The sequence below is a fragment of the Etheostoma spectabile genome, unplaced genomic scaffold (genome assembly GCF_008692095.1).
Source record: "Etheostoma spectabile isolate EspeVRDwgs_2016 unplaced genomic scaffold, UIUC_Espe_1.0 scaffold00019320, whole genome shotgun sequence".
Lineage (NCBI taxonomy): Eukaryota > Metazoa > Chordata > Actinopteri > Perciformes > Percidae > Etheostoma > Etheostoma spectabile.
Window position 1 is genome coordinate 65078 of NW_022604817.1, and position 15646 is coordinate 80723.

The window sequence follows — 15646 nt, forward strand, 5'->3', positions numbered from 1 at the left end:
AGGAAATAAAAATCTGTGATTTGAAGAGTAAAACATTGATACAGAACGTTTTATGACGAGATATAGTATATAAAAAGTCACATTAAGAATAAAGAGGTAACATTTTTAACATTATTATATTATAACTCCATTTACTATTCTTACAACATGTAGACTTCCCATCGAAGGTGCTCTGTTTTAAAATCACAAGTCACATATGATATTTTTATTGTTTAAGCCATATTTATATCTTTAAATACAATAAATACAAATAATACTGTAGTTTAGTTACCCTATCTTGTGACTTTTTTAAACTTCATAATCATATAAATTATTTTACTCATAACTTTTCGTTGTTTTTATTTTCCTGCACTCAATTTTTGTTACACTGATATCATGTTTTTTTTTTAAATAATTCCAATTTATTACTGAGCTGTTTGATAGATTTATGGATTTTTAATTTTTTTGAGAAAAGCTCATTGTTTCTGTGTAATATGTCTGCAATGTAAAACAGTGTTGAATCATAATCATAATCTAACAGTACCATGAACCCAGAAGCAGTCTTTAGACCCACAGTGTCCGTCTGTCTATGGACGTTATGTCTATTAAAACTAAATAATCATGAATATGTTTCTGAGAAGCACAGAGTCTTTAGACCCATAGAGTCCGTCTGTCCATGGACGTTATGTCTATTAAACTAAATAATCATGAATATGTTTCTGAGAAGCACAGAGTCTTTAGACCCACAGAGTTCCTCTGTCCATGGACGTTGTGTCTTTTAAAGTGTGGTGCAGTTGTTGTGTAACGTGTAGTATGTTGCCGGTGTCCTGAGCTGATGGTTGGAACTGGAAGTTAGGAGCAGTGGGGGGGGGGGGGGGGGGGGTGGAACTGGGGTCAGAATAAAGCGTTAGCGTTGAATCGAGGGTCTGAGGACCGAGGTTTAGATAGTAAAGCCCCTTAGGCAGATTTGGGGTTGTTTAATTGGACTTATGAATACAAATATTGACATTGTTAAGTTACAGAATGAGAAGATTGAGCAGTGATACCAAATAATAAATATAGAACAATAGGAGTTCATAAGGATAAGCTACTGCTGCAGAAATCAGTCATGAGTGAAAATGATATTTAGCATGAGTGAAGTTTATGAATTGGTTACGGATATTTTGGTGTATATTTATAAAAATACTAAAAGAAAATGCTAAGAAGAGGGTTACAGGTGTGTCATTGTTTTGTAATAACTTAATTTATTTGAATCATGTCTTTCTTTCTTTTTTTCAGTCTCTTTTAAACAGTTCCTTATGGAGACAACAGTGTATTTCTGTGTATTTATATTATACACTAAGATATTTAAAGTGGAGAAAACCATCTTTATGCTTTTCCTCTTTTAGTTATTATTGGTGAATCAAGTTGTACCATTTATTTTAGATTATATCTTTAATCTGGCACTCACAGGACCACTGGGACCGGCCTAGAAGCTGGTAAAACAGGACAGCTGCTGTCCTTCTGCTTCAGATACACTGCAATATCATGTTGTTTTTATATTTCATGGTTGATGATCTATGTGGAGTAGAAAATGTTTTGTCTCCTACTCATTAGATAGTATATTAGATATATATCCAATCACTAAAAACCACTAAACCACTAAAGTGTGACTGAGCATCTCGCAGTGGCTGCACCATGGAGGACTGAGAGGAAAGAAGAGGCGGAGAGAGAAGAGAGGAGAGAGAAGAAGAGTGAGAAGAGAGGAGAAAGGAGAGAGAAGAGGAGTGAGAAGAGAGGAGAGAAGGGGAGAGAAGAAGAGCGAGAAGAGAGGAGAGAGAAGGGGAGAGAAGAGAGGAGCGAGAAGAGAGAGAGAAGGGGAGAGAAGAGAGGAGGTCGCCGACCAGTCACAAGCAGCTGGGAAGTTGAAGAGGAGAACAGCTCACCAGCTGCCTGACACTTGAACAACAGACGTTTCCATGACACCTGCTGCTGGTCATGTCTCTGTAAATGTCCTGTTAAAATCTGGTTGGAATGATCAATATTGAAGTATTATTCCAGATATTTGGGTTTGTGTATATTTCTGGATCTCAAACAAAAGCAATCTTCAAATCAAACATTGTTTAATCCACTCTGTGAGGTAAAAGTCATTCAATTTAAAGTCAATAATGTATTAATTATGTAGCCTATTAATGTAAATGAAAAATTATGTCATCAAATAAAATTCAGATCAGAAACTGGTTGTTTGTTTTTTTACAGTCCAGCCAAAACCAGGCGCTGCTTCCGTTTCTGTTTATTCAGTTACTCATAGCTTTGACTTGGAAATGTGAGTCTGTCAGGTGATCAGCTCCACCTCAGGACGCTTCACTTCCTGTCCAGGTTGAAGATTTCTCTGCTCTCAATGAGGATGAACTCCACAATCTGGTTCTGGTAGACCATGTTGACCGCCATGTTTTCCGGTCCAGCTCAGGCCACATCAGCGTTGGGCCGAACACGATGCCGATTCCCTGAGTGGACATCAGGTTTTTCCTGGAGAAACCCAGGACTCTGAAAAGAAACACAAGGAACCGAAACTCAAGGGAAACATGAACCGTAAGGCCCTTACGCTATAACTGCACTATGGATGACATCGCCAGTCTCCTCCGAGTAAAAATGTGTAGGAACGAGAACTTTTATCATTCTTTAAATTTTACTTGAAAAGTGAACATTCCAACATAAATAATAAAATTGATATACAAATACTAACACTACAAAAATGTAAAGTCCACGATGAACTTTATAATTTGTCATTTAAATCTATGTGATTTAAATTATTTATATTATTATATATATTATATTATATTTAAAGAGCAGTGTTAATGTGGGGACTGGAGGCACAGGGAATCAAACCAACAACCCTACAATGAACAGCTGATACTTTAAGTGACTGGAAGGACCATGCTTTAGGTTTCCAGTGACTAGAAGTTTTTATAACTGCTTAGTTTAAGTTTGTTGACTTGTTCTTCTTACTTTCTTAGTTATTCCAGTTGTGGTAAATGTGTGTTTGGGGCGTGTTCAGGCATACCTGTCCAGGTGTGTTGGGGTGTGTTCAGGCGTACTGTGCAGGTGTGTTGAGGTGTGTTTGAGGCGTGTTCAGGTGTACCTGTGCAGGTGTGTTTGGGGCGTGTTCAGGCGTACTTGTGCAGGTGTGTTTGAGGTGTGTTTGGTGCGTGTTCAGGCGTACCTGTGCAGGTGTGTTTAAGCTGTGTTCAGGCGTACCTGTGCAGGTGTGTTTGAGCTGTATTCAGGCGTACCTGTGCAGGTGTGTTTGAGGTGTGTTTGAGGTTTGTTCAGGCGTATCTGTGCAGGTGTGTTTGAGGTGTGTTCAGGTGTACCTGTGCAGGTGGCTAAAGAGTAGCTTCATGGTGTCATGGTTTGGTTTGGGCAGGTCCTGGATCAGTTTTTCACAGCCTGAACTTTGTGTTTAGTTTCTTTAATCTCTGCAGAGAAAAAAAACAAAAAAGTTATTATTACAGTTAATTAAATAATCTGTAGCAAAAGCCTTAAACCTGATACTTTATATGTCTTTGTTGTGATATGTAAAAGACATATCTGAAAAATGTAAACATAATCCCATATAGGATGGGATACACAGAGAGTTGGGTTTTATTGTGGACAGGTCTGACTCACTGACGGCCTCCACAAATGGCTGGAAGAACCGGAAGGGAAACAGCGGCTCTGGCAGTTGCGGAAAAACATTTGAGGGCTCCGGTGACGACGTGGATGTCTTCCCACTGACTGTGGTCCAGGTCCAAGTCCTCCTCTGAGCGTAGAGACCAGAACCAGATACAGGATTATTTAATAATGATAACATCTATAAATAAAATGTATTATCTGTTGAAAGGATAATTATTAATGATTACATTGATTAAAAACTGTAATATCTGTGTAAACTGATGGAAGCAACACGTTTCTTTGTCTAAATGTCACTAATGAGCACAACAGTATTTTACATTTCTGTAGGCTCTGTTTTCACATTAAAATCTAAATTTTAAAAACTCATATCTTCAAATACTATAGTGAATTTACAAAATTAAAACATTGGTATTATACAAGTTAAAACACCACATAGAAAGTTTATTGTTATTATGTGTATATATTTCTGTTTCCTGATTTACTTTGGTAGTCTGTTTGTCTGTCTTGTTTTACTCTGTGATTGACTGCCACAGCCTGTTGTGTATCACCTGTTCCTAGCCTGATGTGTATCACCTGTTCCTAGCCTGATGTGTGACACCTGTTCCTAGCCTGATGTGTATTACCTGTTTCTAGCCTGATGTGTGACACCTGTTCCTAGCCTGATATGTTCACATGTTCCTAGCCTGACGTGTGTCACCTGTTCCTAGCCGATGTGTATCACCTGTTCCTAGCCTGATGTGTGTCACCTGTTCTAGCCTGATGTGTGTCACTGTTCCTAGCCTGACGTGTGTCACCTGTTCCTAGCCTGATGTGTGACACCTGTTTCTAGCCTGATGTGTATCACCTGTTCCTAGCCTGATGTGTGTCACCTGTTCTAGCCTGATGTGTGTCACCTGATTCTCTCCTGATGTGTGTCACCTGTTTCTAGCCTGATTTGTATTACCTGTTCCTAGCCTGATGTGTATCACCTGTTCCTAGCCTGACGTGTGTCACCTGTTCCTAGCTGATGTGTATTACCTGTTCCTAGCTGATGTGTACACCTGTTCCTAGCCTGACGTGTGTCACCTGTTCCTAGCCTGATGTGTATTACCTGTTTCTAGCCTGATGTGTGACACCTGTTCCTAGCCTGATGTGTATCACCTGTTCCTAGCCTGATGTGTGACACCTGTTTCTAGCCTGAGTGTATCACCTGTTCCTAGCCTGACGTGTGTCACTGTTCCTAGCCTGATGTGTGACACCTGTTTCTAGCCTGATGTGTGTCACCTGTTCCTAGCCTGTGTGTGTCACCTGTTCCTAGCCTGATGTGTGTCACCTGATTCTCTCCTGATGTGTGTCACCTGTTCCTAGCCTGATGTGTGTCACCTGTTTCTAGCGCTTATTTTCATTAATATAGGTTAATGTTTGAAATGATTTCATTTATTTTGTATATCTTGATGTCAGATATATGTATGAGTCAGTAATATAATTTATTTCAGGAGAATGAATCAGCAAGTATAAATCTGAATACTTTTGAAATGATAGGATCAGTGCAGTACACCACTAGTACTAAGGCATTTTTAGTTTTTGGCTTTTGGTTAATTGTAAATAAAGTTAAATCATGCTTGACTTTTGAACCTTAACAAGGAGCTGTGAGTGATGAAACAGTACCATAAATGGATTTATACAGTATGAACATGTTAATCCTAACCTTATCAGCATTTCTTCAGTTTGTTGATAAAACATAAATGTGGTGCAGTTACTTCCTGCAGTAATTGTGTAGAATGCAAACGTATTTGTAGGTGACAGGACTGGACAGATATCAAAGGAAAGATTTTTGTTGAACTGACCCTGATCGACTATGAAGCGAAGTTTCTGGATTGTGGCCAGATTTCCACTGACTCTGTAGATCCCGTCAACGTCCAGACCTGGATGGGGAATATAAGAAACAAAACTCTTACTGGCTTCAGTCAGGAGATTAAAAGGGAACACTCTAATAGCATTAGTAAAATGCTGCAGCGTGTGTGTTAACAAGAACTAAGAAAAGAGATCAGATTTCTCTTGAATTAGCTTCTCTTTAGAGAGAGTTAAATCAATTTCTCTTTCTTTTACTGGCTTCCAGGATTCTCCTGACCTCCAGAGCTCTTAATTGTCAGATATCTCAGAAAGCTCATTGTACCTTATTGGCCAACCAATGGAGGCCGATGCCCCGCCACGCCGCCTGGTTCCGCCCCTTCAGCAGCTGTGAACCTACCTCGCTTGTCAACGGCGTCCAAACACATCTGAACAAACGTCGGCACCGTGCTTCCTTCACGCTCGCAGAGAGTCAACAGATGGCAACCGAAAACTCGATCTAAGACAAAAATGATCAAAAATAACATTGCAAAAGGTTTCAGAAGCTTTAATGAATAATGTTACAAAAGGTTTGATGACTAATCATTAATGACATAAAGCCTGCCAGTGAAGACCTGCCAGTGATGCTATTGATTCAAACCATCTAAACATTATTTTAATTCTACTGGAAATCTCCCAAGAGGATTTTTAGTTAAGTTAAAGCGTGAAATGATTCAGCAGACATGAATATGACATATTTAATAATCAAATTGAAGATTGAACTGAATGGAAACATCATTGCTGCAGCAACATGATAGAAACAGTATAGTAAGTATGATACTGAGCTGGGAACGTATCTGTGTCAAGAGGAAGCAGAAACCTTTAATGAGGCCTTTCTCCTGCAGAGTCTTCATGGACGGACGTCTGGAGATGAACTTCTTCAGTCTGTTCTTCACGCCGTTCTTATCGGCGCTGTCGGAGGCGCTGTGTTTCAGCTTGGAGCTGCTGAACATATCTGCAGAAAAACATTCAAATTCAAATCCCTCTGCTTTGTCCATCCTTTTTCAGCACAACAGTCCCATGCAGCAGTTATGGAGCAACATTTTTCTTCATTAAGAGCAGGGCTGTAGTACTCGAGTCCGGTCTTGGACTCGGTCTTGTCTCGGACTCGGCCCCCTGGTCTGGCCAAATATGGCTTTTGGTCTCGACCAAATCGTCTTTACTATGTTGATGATAATATTGGAGGGAAAGTAAAACACAGTTTAGGTGGGGATATTGTTCGGCTTTTTACATGTTTGGACAGCTAGCTAACGCTACGCCATTGTTTGCTAACATTAGCGCACCAGCATTAGCCTAGTTAGCTTACTAGGTAAATATTAAGGCTGCCTTCGGAGTTTCCTATATCTGTGTCCACATTGTCAACATAAGACCTGTGGCGTTAGTGCTCCTTTTGAACCATGATTTTATTACATGAAATAAGCTTTGCTCCTACAAGATGTTTTTTTTTTGTTACGTTATAAAAAAGCTAACTGGCTATAGTTAGTCCATTTGTAGTATAGCGGACATTTACCGACGTTGCCGAGCCAGCTGTGTGTGTGTTCCCCCTAAACAACTTCTTCCTGATGTATAGAATACATTATTTTTTAGGGAAGCCATAAACCAACCATAGAGCTACACTCTGTAATACTGGTCACTTCATTTCTACACTACATCTGGAGTGAAGCTATGTTGTCATTTAGTTGCTCAAATGCTCAGTACTAGTACCTACTGTAGCAGTAGCAGTTCTAATGTTCAGTACTAGTATCTACTGTAGCAGTAGCAGTTCTAATGCTCAGTACTAGTACCTACTGTAGCAGTAGCAGTTCTAATGCTCAGTACTAGTACCTACTGTAGCAGTAGCAGTTCTAATGCTCAGCACTAGTATCTACTGTAGCAGTAGCAGTTCTAATGCTCAGTACTAGTACCTACTGTAGCAGTAGCAGTTCTAATGTTCAGTACTAGTATCTACTGTGCAGTAGCAGTTTAATGCTCAGTACTAGTACCTACTGTAGCAGTAGCAGTTCTAATGCTCAGTACTAGTACCTACTGTAGCAGTAGCAGTTCTAATGCTCAGCACTAGTATCTACTGTAGCAGTAGCAGTTCTAATGCTCAGTACTAGTACCTACTGTAGCAGTAGCAGTTCTAATGCTCAGTACTAGTACCTACTGAAGCAGTTCTAATGCTCAGTACTAGTACCTACTGTAGCAGTAGCAGTTCTAATGCTCAGTACTAGTACCTACTGTAGCAATTTTATCTATGTAGCTATTATGAGTTATCACCATATGATATCAAGAGGAATGGCTATACTCATAAATCCTGGTTGTTCTGACAATGGTTTTGCTTTTATATCAAGAAATAACCCAAATTGATTGTCTTGATACTGTCATGCATAAGACCTTTTTTCTGTCCTGGACTCGATCTTGATTTGGACTCAACAAAGGTGGTCTTGACTACAGCCCTAATTAAGAGTAGTGTTTGTGTTCTTCTGACGAATTATACATATAATTATATAATACAGACAACCCAGTATTCATTCTCCTTGAGCTCTGTTTTCGGAATCACAGACTCTTCAGCTGGTAGATGTCTGTGTCTGCCTGCTGTCTGTGTGACCAGGTAGGGAAACGTTTTTATTCTGAGAAGAGTTGCCTGCTGGGACCGGAATCAGTCACCTGAGAGTCTCTATATGCTCTGGGTTTGTTACTACACCTACAGAGACTACAGCCAGCTGTCCTCAGATAAACACTATATCGTAATAATGAGTGACTGACTGATGGAGCGTCTGTGGACCGGGTTGCGTTGCTTGGTGTTGGGTGAGGAGGATCCGTATCCAGGGAGGGAGCTGTGTCTGGGCAGGTACTCCGTGCTGTTGGACCTCCGCAGAGGAAGTTTAGTCTAAAAAGAAAAAGACTTAGTGTTATTTTATTAATAATCTGAAGAAGATTGGGGTAGTAATCTGCATTGTCTCAGATATAGTTTTATATCACAATGTAACAAAACAAAACATTTTAGGTTTGGACTCTCAGAAACTACGATGGACTTACTGAAGAGTCAACGGTCTTTCTGATGGCGTCGTACCATTTACTGGCGATGGAGTAACTGTCAGCCTGAAGGAGGTACTCACTTCCTGTATTGGTTGTGATCTGATACGATGAAAATCAGGAGTTAAATCAGGCACCAAGGGGCAAAACATAGATTTCATTTAGATGACATTTAAGTCTTTAATGTTATTATAAGCTTTCTCCCGGTGTCTTTCAGTCATTGTCTGGTCACTTCCATCTCTAAATTGAATTTGGCCAAAGTTAAAATGTTTTGGGTGATTTCATCCCTTTAACGTGTGACTCATCCAAGTTTTAGACAAAAATCAGCTGAAGTGCAATAACATACATGCATCACATCAGGTTCATGTGACAGGTCTGTGTGGCTTGGTTACCTGGAAGACGTTTTTCCTGCTCGACTTCTCCGTCATCCACTCGATAACCGCTCCACACAGCTGAACTACATCTGGCTTACTTCCTGGTTTCTAAACACATGGGTCAGAGGTCAAATATAAAGTCAAATATATAAGTTTAATTTATCTTGAACAATCAGTAATATGTTGCGGAAGTGAAAACAAAAGAAAGACAGAGATAAAAACACAAACAGACACAATGATCCGATAACTGTTAAGTGCTTCTGAAAAGCTTCCAGCAAACCACCCCAAAACATCACTCAATCCTCAGGGTTTATAAAACGTACCAGAAAGCTCTAATGTTGTCTTTTCTATCTCTCTGGAGATTTGCACTTTTGAGATTGTCGTTGTGAGATTTGGCTAATATCTCCTGACTGACACTAAACAACAGACTAATTTCTCTGCTCCATTTCACCAGATTAAAAAGACATAAAGTAGAGATAGAGTATCTCTACATTGAGTAGAGATAACCACAAGAGAATGTAGATGCATTAGAAAAAGATTAGATACAGTATTTCCATACCAGACTAGTTTCTTGTTGTCTGTCTTTATAAATCAGCAGCTGGTCTGAGGTCAGTACGCTCCACATCAAAGTCCAGTTCTTCCTTTGCTTCTTCCCACTCTCAGAGATTTTAGCCACATTTAGGTGTTCTCCTTTCAGTTCCACCTGGACACACACACACACACACACACACTCCATTAGGTGGTTTTAACCATTCTGTTTCCTCAACTTTGATGACAACCCCTATGACTTAGCTGTACAGTATTTTTTGTAATTTTCTAATGAAGTCCTGATATTTTCTATCTGACATGAAAGTTAGATCATGAAAATTAAAAAAAAACACAATTCTTTTGAAAAAGTATAATAGTAGAAGACAGATTGTTTTGGAAGCAGAAATGTATATTAAATCTGTGAGGGGGTGTGCAGGTCTTTAAGATTTTGATACCCAAACTAATTGTTACTATTTCCATAAAAAAATGGGAAATAAGTAGAAATACTGTGTGAAGTGGAGTCTGTGGGACTCACCAGCGGTTGAGAAAAGGCAGCTCCACCTGCGGCGAGGACGCTATGCTGAGACTGATTCCTGCGGTGCCGAGATATCTACGGACAGAAAGACCCTGTTTAAAAGTGAAGTGCACCACGAAGATGACGATTATGAGGTGTACTTACAGGCTTCGGAGGGAGGTCAGACTCCTGCAGCACCATGGACTTGGACTGACTGAGACGCTCTCCGCTGCTCTGGGAACTCTTAATTCGCATGTGCACGGCTCCCTGCGGTGCGGCGCTGCGCTGCTGAGGCAGGACCAACGGCGGCTGCTTCCCAGAACTCTGGAGGTTCGTGATTCTGTGGACGAACAAATGCAAACAAGTCAATGTGGACTTGAGGAGGTGTCTGAATGACACAGCTCATTGTTTTCAACTAATTACACTTTCCCTTTATATGCTGCATCTCCACAACCACAGACAGACCGACCAACAGACACACAGACAGACAGACAGACAGACAGACAGACAGACCAACAGACAAACAGACACAGACAGACAGACACAGACAGACAGGCCAACAGAAACACAGACAGACAGACAGACAGACCAACAGACACACAGACAGACAGACAGACAGACAGACCAACAGACAAACAGACACAGACAGACAGGCCAACAGAAACACAGACAGACAAAAATAGACAAAAATACACACAGACAAACAGACAGAAAGACAGACCAACAAACAGACAGACAGACACAGACAGACAGACACAGACAGACAGAGAGTTATGCGTCCAAAGCCATGACCAACAGGACCAGTGTGCCAGAGAGAAGCCGGTCAGACAGAGACGCACGTTAAATAAGTTTGTAGATTTAAATATCCAAAGCTATACTTAACTCTAACATACTGTACGTTGGTGCAGAAATGTACAACTTTAGAAGTAAAGTTAAATCATGTCATACTTCTCTAAACATTAATATGAAAATAGAATTTTATAAGTTCTTAAAACACATATCTGTAATACAGACATTAATACCTTACATATGTATCACATGTATAACACACATATATATATATATATATATATATATAATATACACTACCGGTCAGAAGTTTGGGGTCACTTAAAAATGTCCATCCCACTCCATTATAGACAGAGTACCAGCTGATCTGAGTGGGTGGCTGATATTTAATACAATATCTACATTGCCCATTGTCAGCAACCATTCATCCAATCTTCCAAAGGCACATTCTGTTCACTAATCTGATAAAATTAAAAAAAAACTAACTGGATTGGAGATTGGAGAAGGATTTTGCAATTATGTAATTATGTAATCAGAATGCTGCTGCCCTGGTTAAAAAAAACAATTGCGACTGACTCAGCTGGTATTCTGTCTACAATAGAGTGCAAGGGGAATTTTTAAGTGACCCCAAACTTTTGACCGGTAGTGTGTATTTATATATATATATATATATATATATATATATATATATATATATTATATATATATATATAAAGTGTATATACTGCTGAAGTGTGTGTATTTAAATACACACACTTCAGCAGTCTGTGGTCATGTATATATCTATCCCACTAAACTGACTTCAAATGGGTATTTCTGTTGCAGATAACTGATGAAAATACTACTCAAAAGATCACTTACTGACAAAATGTTTGCTCTTTGTTCTTTTATTAGTTTGATTTTCAATCTGCGGGTGAACATTGAGATCCAGAGAAGCCTGCAGACGTTTTCCTGTTTGGGTTCCTGTTTGCTGCTGTGATTGCTTCACTGATGTTACACAACATTTCTTCTGGTGCCAGTCAACAACAAGGAAAACCTCAGCTAATAAGAGACTACAAGTAACAACAGACTCCCAAATAATAAAGTTTGCTTCATGTTGAGGGTCGGTAGGGCCCCAAAGGCCCCATTTTCTCTGTGTGGGGATACACGTTACAGACTTGTTTGAGGACAGGTACTGCAGTTTAACTCAAGGCCCTTTCCAGGCCTGGAATCAGTATCATGACTGAAAATGTGTGTGTGTGATGTCTGTTGGTAAATGTCGGTTTAGTATTAATTCAGAAAGAGATGCCCTCGGACTTCCCCTTCTGTCCCCATCACCTAACTGCATCACCCATCTCCACAACTGTTAACACGTTTCTGCTCTGCAGGGTCTGGCCTACCCTCCTGCATGTCAGCTCACACACGGGCCCGGTTCCATTTATTCCCTACCAATTCATCAGCGTTGCCATGTTGTTTCATGCCGTTGCTATTGAGCCACTAGAACCGTTCCTGATCCTGCCTGTCTGCCTATACTTGCACCAAAATCACTGAACAAATCCGGTTTGCTTTGGCTGCTTTGGGTCTTACCCTGTTGTGACAGGTTTTTTAAGTTTGAATGAAAGTCCTAATTTATGACAACCATTCTCCTCTTCTCGCAATGAATGTTTTACAATATCTAGCAGGCACCAAACAGTATTCACACCTTCAAATTCAGTTCCAAAAGCTTACCTCTACCTCCTGAACCTGCAGTTTGTGTTTATGCCATAGATACATATATATAAAATAATAATAATAATATAATAAATATAAGTATGTGGAGCTGTGCCTCGGTTCTGTGAGTTAAAACGTTTTTAGTAACTTACTGTGAGATACAACCACAGTTCACAACAGTGCAGCTGCTGTCTTCACACAATGACAACTTAAGCTTCAGTAACAGGAAACAAACTGAAACCCTCCATACGGAAGCTGGAGCTTCAGACATGCGACACGTATTATCATCACCTCCTCACATTGTGAGAGGAATGTGGATTTTTAAGTGTTTATCCATATCTGAAGGATGTGGGTTAAGCTTTGAGTTATGACATTTGTGTTGGAAACCATCAGCTATCAAAAAAAGTTCATGCTGTTTGTATTTCATCCCTCCCAAATCAATGACTTTGGGCCTACAAGGGGAGGAAATCCAACTAACCAAGGTTTTTAGCCAATAGTGATGTAGAGAAACGTGCATGAGGACAACAACACAAAGACAACAAAGTAAAAGCCAGGAATCATGACAAACCTGACACATGATTTAATGCGCTCTTACCTTGTATCCGCCATCTCTGGGTGTCACTGATCAAAAAAGAAAAGGCACCGAGTTGTGGCCCGACTGTTAGAGGAAGTATGATTCATCACGTGGTTAGTTCAAACCAGCCGTCTCAAACACTACAACTGCTGCAACCTCCCCATTTCCTGAAGAAAAAAAAATCTAACCTCACTGTCATGAGAGCAGACGTGAGCAGTTTGCCACTTCTGTCATCATGTGTCCAAACACCTGCACACTGGTTTTATTAATTACTGGGCAAATAAAGTCACTGGCCAGCGACTCTGCAGCTCGACAGAGCTTGTGTGGCCTGTTTCCTGTTTTGTTTAGTCTCTGTGTTTCAGGCAGCTGCTCAACAAACATGATTTAATGTGCTACAGATTGTGATCAAGATGCACACTTCACATTACATTTAACAATGTAAAAATAACTTGTCACTGCTCTCTAGTGGACACACGTTGGATATGTGGTCTTTAAATATGGCCTGAGGCCTTTAGGCCTCATTTCATGCACTTTGCAATTCATAAAACAATGTAGTTCTAGTTTCGGAGCTGCCCACAGATATCCTGTTTTTGGCAATATTACATTGGTATTATTATATAATGTTTAAACATGTTTTATATACTAAGAATTTAGAATCAATGCAGACTGGATCTTTAAGACAAGGAATTATTCTGATGAGTCAAAGAACCACCACTCAGCTGTCTTCAATTATTTATTTTACTCAAATCTTTAAAGGACGGGCCTCAGTGTATCATTTAGCACTGTGTTAGCTTTAACATAGTCAACGTGTTAGCTCTTAGCTTCAGCTTTAATTAGCACTAAATTAACTTCATGCTAGGACTACTTCTCTTCAACATTAGCTTTCATTGAAGTCTGCTTAGCTCCATGTTAGTCTTATATAGTGTTTTACTATCTCGAGGGAACTCCATTTAATGGTTATAAATCACTGACTGAAGCACTCAGCGTTGTGGGAAGGCCACCAATCGAAAGTATTCAAAAAGTTCTAACACATATGTGTCCCCCCGCACGTGGAACCCTGCTGGGGCCAACTCCGCAACGCAAGGGGATACAGAGATAGCCTCAGGATTGTCTTGTAGTGCTCAGTCAGCTGATCTCATCAGTTCTATGAGGGTCTCTCAAAGTCAAAGGCTTCAAAAGTAATGGGGGACTAAAGTCATTCCAAATTTCCTTCTAAGTGACTTCCAGATATTCATATATCTAAAAAATGACTTTTTCATCCCTTTTGGAGCCTTCCTTTGGGGCCACAGGGTCAATAAAAAGGATAAGTCATACGGGGATACCAGTTTGATTCAAAGCAAGTTTCAAGTCTCTAGCTCGTCACACTGCGGAATACGAGCCTAAAGACTTGATTATTGACTAGATCAAAATTTGGAAGCTGACCTTTTGACCCTTCATACATCAACAGCGATAACACAGGAATGCAACGAGCTAGGGACATGGGCCCAACTGTTCCAGACAGCCCTTAGAGAGCAATGTGACATATGTCAGAACCAGGTCCATAGTCTCTTGTTTTAGGGTCCAGCTTCGGTCTGACCAAAAATCATCAGCCCATGGAAACTTAAGGCCTTTTAGGGCCTTCGTCCAGGACAGGTAAAATATGCTATCTCACTCATTTTAGGTCATACGGTCTTGACCCATATGTCTACGGAAAGGTCTCACGGAGCCGGAGTCAGCCATTTTGACCACCAAGCTCTACTCCATTGCAGTGAAGAGCTAGAGGGCGTTAAAGGATGCAATTTTCGGCCTAGTTAATGGTTATAAATCACTGACTGAAATGTAAATGTGCTGTATTTTATATAACGCTTGTCTAGTCTTAACGACTACTCAAAGCTGCCACCTGCTCATCAGATACACACTAAAACACATTCACACTCCAATGCACAGCATTGGGGGTAACTCAAGGTTCAGTGTCTTGCCCAAAGACAATTTGACATGGGACTGCAGGGCCAGGGTTTTGAACCCCCAACCTTCCGATTGGCAGGCAACCGCTCTACCACTGTAGAACAAGAGAGAATCTGGACTAAAAATAGTCAAAAAATTAGGGAAATGGCTCTTAAATACTTAGAGAGTTTATTTTGTGTTTATTGGTGAAAATATTTCTCCATCTCCATGTTAACTTCTGTTGAGTAAAACTGTTAAAACTGAAATATATAAAGTGTTTTCCCCCTTCCTGATTTATTATTCTTTTGCATGTTTGTCACACTTAAATTAGAATCAGAAAGGGTTTCATTGACAACAATGTTTTTTTAAACATACAATGAATTTGTTCTGGTGTTGCTGCACGTCACACATTCTTTACAATAAATAAAAAATAAAGATAGAAGTAAAAAGAGCATTACAACATGAAAGTACAGTGGCCTGAAGAGCCAGAGGTAGACTGTGGAGAGAGTCAGTGGGGGCTTTGTTGATAAGGTGGAGGTGAAAAAACTGTTCATGTGGCGTGAGCTTTTGGTCCTTAGCCTCCTGCCAGAGGGGAGTAGCTCAAAGAGTTTGTGGCCGGGGTGGGAGGGGTCAGCCACTATTTTCCCAGCTCACTTCAGAGTCCTTGGCGTGTAGGTCCTGGAGCGGCGGCAGATTTTGGCCAATCACCTTCTCTGCTGATGGAATGAAACACTG

At 40.2% G+C, this 15646-nt stretch overlaps 1 protein-coding gene across 1 annotated transcript; it reads right to left on the minus strand.

The window, feature by feature from the left end:
• Window positions 1-2186: 2186 nt before the first annotated feature.
• arhgap15 (Rho GTPase activating protein 15) lies at window positions 2187-13114 on the minus strand. The gene is given in 16 exon segments (XM_032510117.1): window positions 2187-2417; window positions 2420-2505; window positions 3333-3405; window positions 3408-3437; window positions 3628-3695; window positions 3697-3760; window positions 5460-5537; window positions 5864-5962; window positions 6323-6457; window positions 8251-8374; window positions 8524-8622; window positions 8913-9002; window positions 9454-9597; window positions 9958-10032; window positions 10102-10276; window positions 13010-13114. Coding segments are annotated over 16 exon segments (1449 nt in total). The 5' UTR covers window positions 13024-13114; the 3' UTR covers window positions 2187-2322.
• Window positions 13115-15646: the final 2532 nt, after the last annotated feature.